The sequence below is a fragment of the Moschus berezovskii genome, chromosome 4 (assembly GCF_049115385.1).
Source record: "Moschus berezovskii isolate FMDL1 chromosome 4, NW_MosBer_1.0, whole genome shotgun sequence".
Taxonomy (NCBI): Eukaryota; Metazoa; Chordata; class Mammalia; order Artiodactyla; family Moschidae; genus Moschus; species Moschus berezovskii.
Genome location: NC_142463.1, coordinates 62,730,031 through 62,742,458, shown reverse-complemented (window position 1 = coordinate 62,742,458; position 12,428 = coordinate 62,730,031). Strand labels below are relative to the sequence as shown.

At 36.5% G+C, this 12,428-nt stretch overlaps 1 protein-coding gene across 1 annotated transcript in view; it reads right to left on the bottom strand.

The window, feature by feature from the left end:
• The window catches only part of SPATA1 (spermatogenesis associated 1), a 58,204-nt gene that overhangs the window by 16,481 nt on the left and 29,295 nt on the right, over positions 1–12,428 (bottom strand). Inside the window, 2 exon segments of the mRNA XM_088835434.1 lie at positions 7,048–7,108; positions 7,865–7,979. Coding sequence (XP_088691560.1) covers positions 7,048–7,108; positions 7,865–7,979 — 176 coding nt within the window.

Sequence of the window (12,428 nt, the reverse complement as noted above, 5' to 3'; positions counted from 1 at the left end):
TCTACAAGAGACCCACCTCAAAACAAGGGACACATACAGCCTGAAAGTGGAGGGCTGGAAAAAGATATTTCACGCAAATGGAGACCAAAAGAAAGCAGGAGTAGCAATACTCATATCAGATAAAATAGACTTTGACATAAAGGCCATGAAAAGAGACAAAGAAGGATACTACATAATGATCAAAGGTCAAGCCTTTGATCTAGAAGATGATATAACAATTATAAATACATATGCACCCAGCATAAGAGCACAGCAATATGTAAGGCAAATGCTAACAAGTGTGAAAGGGGAAATTAACAGTAACATAATAATAGTGGGAGACTTTAAATACTCCACTCACACCTATGGATAGATCAACTAAACAGAAAATTAGCAAGGAAATACAAACTTTAAATAATACAATGGACCAGTTAGAGCTAATTGATATCTTTAGGACATTTCACCCCAAAACAATAAATTTCACCTTTTTCTCAAGTGCACATGGAACCTTCTCCAGGATAGATCACATCCTGAACCATAAATCTAGCCTTGGTAAATTCAAAAAAATTGAAGTCATCTCAAGCATCTTTTCTGATCACAATCCGGTAAGATTAGATGTCAACTACAGGAAAAAAAAACTATTAAAAATACAAACATATGGAGGCTAAACAACATGCTTCTGAATAACCAACAAATCACAGAAGAAATAAAAATATGCATAGAAATGAATGAAAATGAAAACACAACAACCCAAAACCTATGGGACTCAGTAAAAGCAGTGCTGAGGGGAAGGTTCTTAGCAGTACAAGCTTACCTCAAGAAACAAGAGAAAAGTCAAATAAATAACCTAACTCTATGAACTGTGGTGTTGGAGAAGACTCTTGAGAGTCCCTTGGACTTCAAGGAGATCCAACCAGTCCATTCTAAAGGAGATCAATCCTGGGTGTTCATTGGAAGGACTGATGCTAAAGCTGAAACTCCAATACTTTGGCCACCTCATGCGACCAGTTGACTCACTGGAAAAGACTCTGATGCTAGGAAAGGTTGGGGGTGGGAGGAGAAGGGGACGACCGAGAATGAGATGGCTGGATGGCATCACCGACTCAATGGACATGAGTTTGAGTGAACTCCAGGAGTTGGTGATGGACAGGGAGGCCTGGCGTGCTGTGATTCATGCGGTCGCGGAGAGTCGGACATGACTGAGCGACTGAACTGAACTGAACTGAACTGATACCTAAAGCAACTAGAAAAAGAAGAAATGAAGAGCCCCGGGGTTAGTAGGAAAGAAATAATAACAATTAGGCAGAAATAAATGAAAAAGAAACAAAGGGGACCATAGCAAAATTCAACAAAGCTAAAAGTTGATTCCTTGAGAAGATAAATATGATAGACAAACTATTAGCCAGACTCATCAAGAAAAAAAGGGAGAAGAATCATATCAGCAAAATTAGAAATGAAAATGGAGAAATCACAACAGACAACACAGAAATACAAAGGATCATAAGAGACTACTATCAGCAACTATATGACAATAAAATGGACAACTTGGAAGAATTAGAAAAGTATAACTTTCCAAAACTGAACCAGGAAGAAATAGAAAATCTTAACAGACCCATCACAAGCATGGAAATTGAAACTGTAATCAGAAATCTTCCAGCAAACAAAAGCCCAGGACCAGACAACTTCACAGCTGAATTCTACCAAAAATTTAAAGAACTAACACCTATCCTACTCAAACTCTTCCAGAAAATTGCAGAGGAAGGTAAACTTCCAAATTCATTCTATGAGGCCACCATCACCCTGATACCAAAACTAGACAAAGATGCACCCCCCTCAAAAAAAGAAAACTACAGGCCAATATCACTGATGAACATAGATGCAAAAATCCTTAACAAAACTCTAGCAAACAGAATCCAACAACATATTAAAAAGATCATACATCATGACCAAGTGGGCTTTATTCCAGGGATGCAAGGATTCTTCAATATCATCTGCAAATCAATCAATGTGATAACCACGTTAACAAATTGAAAGATAAAAACCATGTGATTATCTCAATAGATGCAGAGAAAGCCTTTGACAAAATTCAACATCCATTTATGTTAAAAACCCTCCAGAAAGCAGGAATAGAAGGAACATACCTCACCATAATAAAAGCTATATATGATAAACCCATAGCAAACATTATCCTCAATGGTGAAAAATTGAAAACATTTCCCCTAAAGTCAGGAACAAGACAAGGGTGCCCATTCTCACCACTACTATTCAACATGGCTTTGGAAGTTTTAGCCACAGCAATCAGAGAAGAAAAAGAATAAAAGGAATCTAGATTGGAAAAGAAGTTAAAACTCTTACTGTTTGCAGATGACATGATCCTCTACAAAGAAAACCCAAAACACTCTTAAATATTACTAGAGGTAATCAATGAATATAGTAAAGTTTCAGGTTATAAAATTAACACACAGAAATCCCTTGCATTCCTATACACTAACAATGAGAAAACAGAAAGAGAAATTAAGAAACAATTCCATTCACCATTGCAGTGAAAATAAAATACTTAGGAATATATCTACCTAAAGAAGCAAAAGACCTATATATAGAAAACTATAAAACACTGATGAAATAAATCAAAGATGACACAAATAGATGGAGAAATATACCATGTTCATGGATCGGAAGAATCAATATAGTGAAAATGAGTATACTACCAAAAGCAATCTATAGATTTAATGCACTCCCTATCAAGCTATCAATGGTATTTTTCAGAGAACTAGAACAAATAATTTCACAATTTGTATGGAAATACCAAAAACCTAGAATAGCCAAAGCAACCTTGAGAAAGAAGAATGGAACTGGAGGAATCAACCTGCCTGGCTTCAGATGATACTACAAAGTTACAGTCATCAAGACAGTATGGTATTGGTACAAAGACAAAAATATAGATCAATGAAACAAAATAAAAAGCCCAGAGATAAATCCATGCACCTATAGACACCTTATCTTTGACAAAGGAGGCAAGAATATACAATGGAAAAAAGACAATCTCTTTAACAGTGGTGCTGTTACAACCACTTGTAAAAGAATGAAACTAGAACACTTTTAACACCATACACAAAAATAAACTCAAAGTAGATTAAACACCTAAATGTAAAACCAGAAACAATAAAACTCCTAGAGGAAACATAGGCAAAACACTCTCTGACATAAGTCACAGCAGGATCCTCTATGACCCAACTCCCAGAGTAATGGAAATAAAAGCAAAAATAAACAATGGGACCTAATTAGACTTAAAAGCGTTTGCACAATGAAGGAAACTATAAGCAAGGTGAAAAGACAGCCTTCAGAATTGGAGAAAATAATAGCAAATGAAACAACAGACAAAGAATTAACATCGAAAATATACAAGCAGCTCCTGCAGCTCAATTCCAGAAAAATAAACGACCCAATCAAAAAATGGGCCAAAGAACTAAACAGACATTTCCTCAAGGAAGACATACAGATGGCTAACAAACACATGAAAAGATGCTCAACATCATTCATTATCAGAGAAATGCAAATCAAAACTACAATAAGGTACCATCTCATGCTAGTCAGAATGGCCATCATCAAAAAGTCTACAAACAATAAATGCTGGAGAGGGTACGGAGAAAAAGGAACCCTCTTACACTGTTGGTGGGAATGCAACCTAGTACAGCCACTATGGAGAACAGTGTGGAGATTCCTTAAAAAACTGGAAATAGAACTGCCATATGACTCAGCAATCCCACTTCTGGGCATACACACTGAGGAAACCAGAATTGAAAGAGACACGTGTACCCCAATGTTCACTGCAGCACTGTTTACAATAGCCAGGACTTGGAAGCAACCTAGATGTCCAATGGCAGACGAATGTATAAGAAAGTCGTGGTACATATACACAATGGAATATTACTCAGCCATTAAAAAGAATGCATTTGAATCAGTTCTAATGAGGTGGATGAAACTGGAGCCTATTATACAGAGTGAAGTAAGTCAGAAAGAAAAGCACCAATACAGTACACTAATGCATATATATGGAATTTAGAAAGATGATAATGATGACCCTATATGTGAGATGGCAAAAGAGACACAGATGTAAAGAACAGTCTTTTGGACTCTGTGGGAGAAGGCAAGGGTGGGATGATTTGAGAGGGTTGCGTTGAAACGTGTATATTATCGTATATGAAGCAGATTGCCGGTCCAGGTTTGATGTATGAGACAGGGGGCTGGTGCACCCTGGGGGATGGGGTGGGGAGGAAGGTGGGAGGGTTCTGGATAGGGAACACATGTGCGCCCGTGGCTGATTTATGTTGATGTTTGGCAAAAACCACTATGATATTGTAAAGTAATTAGCCTCCAATTAAAATAAATATATTAATTTTAAAAATTTGAAAAAAAGAAATGGTAAACTTGATCAGAGAGAAAGTAACAGAAATAAAAGGTAAAGAAGAACTAATAAAGACAAATTGGTGTCCCTGAAAAAAAACATGGAATGGATCTGCTATTTATATTGTTTTCTAGAACTATAATTTGTTGAAATAAAAGAAGTCTTGATTTTCATACTGAAAGGGCCCACTAGTGAAAGTTGCTCAGTCATGACCAACTCTTTGCAACCCCAGGGACTGGATTCCCCTGTTCGTGGAATTCTCCAGACTAGAATACTGGAGTGGGTAGCTGTTCCCTTTTTCAGAGGATCTTCCCAACCCAGGGATCTAACCCAGGTCTCCCACATTGCAGGCGAATTCCTTACCAGCTGAGCCACCAGGGAAGCCCTAAAATGACCCACTGGGTACTCATAAAAACCACACCTAGAAAGCTCAACTGAAGTATAGCTGGATAAAACTACTACACATTAAAGGAATACTCTGGCCTTCCAGAAGAAAATACACAAATCAATTTACAAGGAAAATAAAATCAATTTACAAGGAAAATAAAATCAATTTGGCATCACACTTCTTAATGGTAACAAATAAAATAAGACATCAATAGGGGAACATTTAAATAAACTCAAGGAAAAAGTTCATAAGCTGAGGATGTTACAGGCAATCAAGCTATCCCTCAAGTATCAAGGCTCAAAGCAGGGATGAGCAAACTTCTTCTGTAAAAGGCCTCAGAATAAATAATTTAGGTTTTATAGGCCACAAATGGTATTTGTTATAATTCTTCTTTTTCCAACTTAAAAATATTTTTAGGTCCCATACTTCACTAAACTGGCTTTGAGCCTTGTTTGTCTATTCCTGCTCTAGACAGATTTAAATGTGGAAGAAGTAACGGAATATTGTATGTAGGAGCTTTTTTTTTTTAAATAAGTGGAGCTTAACCCAGCCAAGAAATGATTGAAAAATCTTGTGCAAAAGAACTGGCAGTAAGTGTTGAACGTATTTAATTATAGATCTGAGACTAAAACAAGGGCGAGGAGAAGATAAGAAGCACAACCCATAAATGTTCTGTTCTTCAACAAAGTAGAAATGATACAACTAAAAGTATATGAGGGAAGAAAAGAGAGAGGGATGACTTTTTAATCATCTTGAATGTAAAGGTAGGAGTCAGAGGATAATTTTAGAGGTAACAAATCAAAAATTTCAAATTTTTGAAGAAGCATAAATTTTAAAAAAGGAAAAAGGAGGGCGAGGAATACTGACAAAAATCTGTATTAGTATAAAGGTAAACACTAGAATAAGATTCAACCTTCTTACATACAAGGAAGGGGGAAGGTGCAAATGAGCCACATAGTAAATATAGCAAAGTAAAATGACAAATTTGAGGTCGAATATATCAATCCCAAGCCACTCTAGTACTCTTGCCTAGAAAATCGCATGGACAGGGAAGCCTGGTGGGCTGCAGTCCATGGGGTTGCTACTAGTCGGACATGACTGAGCGACTTCACTTTCACTTTTCACTTTCACACGTTGGAGAAGGAAATGGCAACCCACTCCAGTGTTCTTGTCTGGAGAATCCCAGGGATGGGGGAGCCTAGTGGGCTGCTGTCTATGGGGTTGCACAGAGTCGGACACGACTGAAGCAACTTAGCAGCAGCAGCAGCATATCAATCCCATCATAACATAAAAGGACATAACTCATCTACTAAATGAAAATGACTTTCAGACTGTTTACAAAATGAAACCCAACTTTATGATGTCTATAAAGGTGTACCTAAAACAATGCAATCCAGAAAAGTTGGGGGGGAAAGTAGAGGAGGAAGATGGGGTATACCAAATAAATGTAAACAAGAAGAAATGAGAAGTTAGTATCTTGATTTGCAATAAGAGAAAAATACTTCAACTACTTGAAAAGGTAGTTCTTCAAAAAAGTTATCAAAATGGAGCCCATAAAATATATAAACAGGATCAAACCAAATGTATGGGTAACCTAAGAAATTAAAATTCAGGCCATAGTGAAAGAGCATTCAGTACCCACCAGGTGGAAGTTTTATTTTTAAGTGTGAAGATAGCATGTTTTAGTAATATCTAGCAACAACAAAACAGGTATTTGCTGCAGATGCCATGCTTTACTCCAAAATTCAAAGGCTCTGAGCTGTGATTCTTCTACCAGGACTTGTCTCAGACTCCATTCAGCATTCCAACCTATTACATATCAGGTATCAGTGGACTAGATGAATGTTAGCACACAACTGGCAGCACTGCCTGCTGTGTCTCTTGGATCACTTTGTGAGCTGTTTCTGCCTAAAGTTGATCGTCTTTTAGATTACTTGATAAAAAAAAAAAGGAAATATTGGAGCCGCACATCCAAATGCGATAAAATCTCCAAATTCAAAAGAGGTCCATCGTGTGACTCATTTTCAATGGTAGCTGGGGCAAGGTTCAAATACCTGGTTTTTTACTTTAAAGGGCATATCTCAACATATCTCCCAGACCATAAAACTCCCAGAAATTTCACTGAATTGGCAGGCTCCTGAATTTTCTTGAAGTTTATCTCCCCTGTCTCTAATGTATAAGGTAGAAAACGTGGGCATTTTAATCTGCAGTTTCATTTCAATTTCAGTATATTTATGGTACAATATTACATTTAAGAAAAATTTAGAAATCATACCTGATTATCCTCTCTTCTAATGATATTAGCTCTATCATCTTCATTTTTCCAAAGAAACTGACTTAAAAGGGAATGATGAAATTGAAAGTCATATTTAAAATGATTACATGAATATTAGCTTTTCATGTTTTTAATTGTTTAACATTCTATAAACACAAATATAACATTAAAATTTTTTTAAGTCATCTTGAAACTATTATCTTTCAGACTCATTAATGATTAACATAAAATACATTTAGCATGAGTTATAATATTTCATTATGTTGTTGTTCAGTCACTAAGTCGTGTCTGGTTCCTTGTGACCCCATGGACTGCAGTGCACCAGGTTTCCCTGTCCTCTGTCTTCTGGAGTTTGCTCAAACTCGTCCATTATCGTTAAATTCAAATCACAGTCCAATGTTGATAGCAAGGTAAACTAACTGGAAATTTAATAAACATACTTTATTTATAGTTATTTTGAGAATAATTATTTATAAAATTCCTTACCTTAATTTTAAAAGGTTATATGCAAAGCTTTGGTTTAAGTACTATAATTTTGACTGAAATTATACTAATGTGAAACTCAAGCATAATGATTAGTTTACTATAACCAGGAATGTAAAAGAGCCAGAAAAATTAATTCTAGGAAACAAAAACGAGGACAGAAACTTTTCTGCCATTTAGATTGCCCCTGATTACAAAAGAATTACAATAGAATAAATTTAAGCAATACATTGTCCCCTATTATATTGGAGGGAAATAAAGATTCTAAGACAGTACCCTGGCTATCTCACTCTTAAAGATTATGACATATAGAATCATCATTCATACTAATTACCTTTTACTGTTGCTAAAATAATCATTATCTGAATCTTCCTGTGATCGTGGTAATTCAGGATTTCCAGTTTGATTATTTCCGATCTGATTATCATTTGGAGTATCTTTTCCCCCAGCTGATGCTGATATCCATCCATAGCAAAGAAAGTTTAGAATATTAAGAAAATACTAAACTAATAAATTTTTATATGTACATACTATATATTCTTATCCATGTTTCAATAGCTCCATGAACTTTACTATTTCCAAACTGAATTTCATGAAACCTTTAGTTTATGCAAAAGGAGAATTCTTTGGTAAATTCAGTTTGGGGAAAATTGGATTAAAGCAATCCTAACAGGAACACAAATCCCATAAAGACACACACTTATTATAGGATTTCTGTTTTTATGTACAATATGTACAAGGTGAGGTAAGTTGGGTTTTATTCAAATCTAGCTGTCTCTAAAAAGCTTTTGCCAAAAGTATCTTTTAAAACAGTATTCTGAGGATCCTCCTCTGGAAAGCACTGGGTATAAATACAGAGCATGTGTCATTTGTTATTTTACATACACAAACATATAAGTGTTCCCATCCGGGCATTATCACAGCATGTGTGACCTCAGGTAAGTTATTTCTCACTTCAGTTTCCTAAGCTCTAAAATGGCAACAGTGCATATAAAACACTTTCCGCACAGTATGCAATCATTAGAAGTCTTTAGACTTCAAGTTCTGATTTCCATTCCATAGCATTTCCTAGTTCAGGTCTTTATCACCTCAGTCTAGTATCCATATTGTCTCCCATATTGTTTCTCTGGAACTGAAATCCAATTACACCATTTCTGTTAAAAACTTCAAATGGCTTCCCATTACCTGCAAAACTTTTTAGCTTTGTAAACAAGGATCTTGTAGCTAAATCCCTACCTACCCCAGTTGTACTACAGGGTACTTCCTCCTCCTTTTCCTGCCACCAAGCTATAATAATAATAGTGTGTGTGTCTGTACTCAGTTGCTTAGTTGTGTTCAACTCCTTGCCACCCCATGGACTATATATATAGCCTGCCAGTCTCCTCTAATGGAATTTTCCAGGCAATAATAATACTAGCATGGCCAAAAATAAATACTTAAAAAAAAAAAGAAGTAAAAAACAAAAGAGATACAATTTTAAGGAATTCTAAAGCCTAATGTGGGCTACCAAGATGGTCTGGAATTTTGAGGATCCCCAGACACAAAAGGCAGTCAATATTCATATTAGCTCCTTTCTATGTACCTGTATCACACGCTCATAAGAAAGACTGGGGGCAGGGCAGGGCAAGGCAGGACACCCAAAAGAGTCATCAGTGACACATAGATATGAATGTGTGTGAGTAAGAAACCTATCTTTCTTAACACTCTTTTCTCACAAAAAGCAAGAGCCTTAAGCCAATGGGAAAGGAGCACAAAACTCTCCCATCACAGGGATTGGACAAAAATCCACTGGCTCTGGAGGAAGAATACTAGCAAAGCCATATACCCTAGAGGAAAAAATAGGTAACTCCTCTTCCACCAATTTCAGCCTTGTAAATTTTTATTACTGAGCAGGGTATAGGAAACCTTCCCACCCCTAGTCTTAGATAAAGCCTAAAGGAAGAATAGAAGCAAAAGTTGGCAGGATCATCTTGGGCCCAGGATCACAAACATACAAAGCATTGGTTTATTACTACTAGGTTAGGGGAAAGAAATTATCTCCTAAATTTAAAAAAGTCATTTCCCCCTTATTTTTAATTTCTTTAAAAGATAACACACATTAAAAGCAAAAACAATAAAAATGTATTATGGAATTTATAACATATATAGGGGTAAGATGTATAACAACAATAGTACAAAAGATTTGAGGGAGGGAATAGAAGTATATCACTGTAAGGTTCTTATACTATATATGAAGTTGTATATAATTGAAAGGATACTTCAAATTAAAGGTGTATATAATGTATATCCTGGAGACACTTCTTTCTTTTTTTTTTTTTGTAGTTAATTTATTTTTTATTGAAGGCAAATTATTTTACAATATTATATTGGTTGGTTTTGCCATACATTGATATGAATTTGCCCCGGGTTTACATAAGTTCCCCCTCCTGAACCCCCCTCCCACCTCCCTCCTCCCTTTATCCTCCCTCTGGGTCATCCCCGCATGCCAGCCCCGAGCATCCTATAACATGCATTGACCCTGAACTAGTGATTCATTTCACATATGACAACATACGTGTTTCAATGTCATTCTCCCAAATCGTCCCACCCTCACCCTCTCCCATAGAGTCCCAAAGACTGTTCTATACATCTGTGTCTCTTTTGCTGTCTCGTATACAGGGTTATCATTTGCATCTTTCTAAATTCCATATATATGTGTTAGTATACTGTATTGGTGTTTTTCTTTCTGGCTTACTTCACTCTGTATAATAGGCTCCAGTTTCATCCACCTCATTAGAACTGATTCAAATGTATTCTTTTTAATGGCTGAATAATACTCCATTGTGTATATGTACCAAAGCTTTCTTATCCATTCGTCTGCAGATGGACATCTAGGTTGCTTCCATGTCCTGGCTATTATAAACAGTGCTGCAATGAACATTGGAGTACACGTGTCTCTTTCAATTCTGGTTTCCTCGGTGTGTATGCCCAGGAGTGCGATTGCTGGATCATATGGCAGTTCTATTTCCAATTTTTTGAGGAATCTCCACACTGTTCTCCATAGTGGCTGTACTAGTTTGCATTCCCACCAACAGTGTAAGAGGGTTCCTTTCTCTCCACATCCTCTCCAGCATTTATTGCATGTAGACTTTTGGATAGCAGCCATTCTGATTGGTGTGAAATGGTATCTCATTGTGGTTTTGATTTGAATCTCTCTGATTATGAGGGATGTTGAGCATTTTTTCATGTGTTTGTTAGCCATCTTTATGTCTTCTTTGGAGAAATTTATGTTTAGTTCTTTGGCCCATTTTTTGATTGGGTCGTTTATTTTTCTGGAATTGAGCTGCAGGAGCTGCTTGTATAATTTGGAGATTAATCCTTTATCAGTTGCTTCATTTGCTATTATTTTCTCCCATTCTGAAGGCTGTCTTTTCACCTTACTTATAGTTTCCTTTGCTGTGCAGAAGCTTTTGATTTTAATTAGGTCCCATTTGTTTATTTTTGCTTTTATTTCCAATATTCTGGGAGGTGGGTCATGGAGGATCCTGCTGTGATTTATGTCGGAGAGTGTTTTGCCTACGTTCTCCTCTAAGAGTTTTATAGTTTCTAGTCTTACATTTAGCTCTCTAATCCATTTTGAGTTTATTTTGGTGTATGGTGTTAGGAAGTGTTCTAGTTTCATTCTTTTACAAGTGGCTGACCAGTTTTCCCAGCACCACTTGTTAAAGAGACTGTCTTTTCTCCATTTTATATTCTTGCCTCCTTTGTCAAAGATGAGGTGACCATAGATGCGTGGATTTATCTCTGGGCTTTCTATTTTGTTCCATTGATCTATATTTCTGTCTTTATGCCAGTACCATACTGTCTTGATGACTGTGGCTTTGTAGTAGAGCCTGAAGTCCGGCAGGTTAATTCCCCCAGTTCCATTTTTCTTCCTCAAGATTGCTTTGGCTATTCGAGGTTTTTTGTATTTCCATACAAATTGTGAGATTATTTGTTCTAGTTCTGTGAAAAATATCTTTGGTAGCTTGATAGGGATTGCATTGAATGTATAAATTATTTTGGGTAGTATACTCATTTTTACAATATTTATTCTTCCAATCCATGAACATGGTATATTTCTCCATCTATTAGTGTCCTCTTTGATTGATTTCAGTAGTGTTCTATAGTTTTCTATGTACAAGTCTTTTGTTTCCTTAGGTAGATATATTCCTAAGTATTTAATTCTTTTCGTTGCAACAGTGAATGGAATAGTTTCCTTAATTTCTCTATTTTCTCATTATTAGTGTATAGGAATGCAAGGGATTTCTGTGTGTTGATTTTATATCCTGCAACGTTACTGTAATCATTGATTAGCTCTAGTAGTTTTCTGGTAGAGCTGGAGACACTTCTTAAAGATACAGACAGCAAATATTTCAGTCTAGTAGAACTGTACAAAAAAGATCTTCACGACGAAGATAATCACGATGGCGTGATCACTCACCTGGAACCAGACATCTTGGAATGTGAAGTCAAGTGGGCCTTAGAGAGCATCACTACAAACAAAGCTAGTGGAGGTGATGGAATTCCAATTGAGCTATTCCAAATTCTGAAAGATGATGCTGTGAAAGTGCTGCACTCAATATGCCAGCAAATTTGGAAAACTCAGCAGTGGCCACAGGACTGGAAAAGGTCAGTCTTCATTCCAATCCCAAAGAAAGGCAATGCCAAAGAATGCTCAAACTACCGCACAACTGCACTCATCTCACACGCTAGTAAAGTCATGATCAAAATTCTCCAAGCTAGGCTTCAGCAATATGTGAATCGTGAACTTCCAGATGTTCAGGCAGGTTTTAGAAAAGGCAGAGGCACTAGAGATCAAATTGCCAACATCCGCTGGATTATGGAGAAAGCAAGAGAGTTCCAGAAAAACATCTATT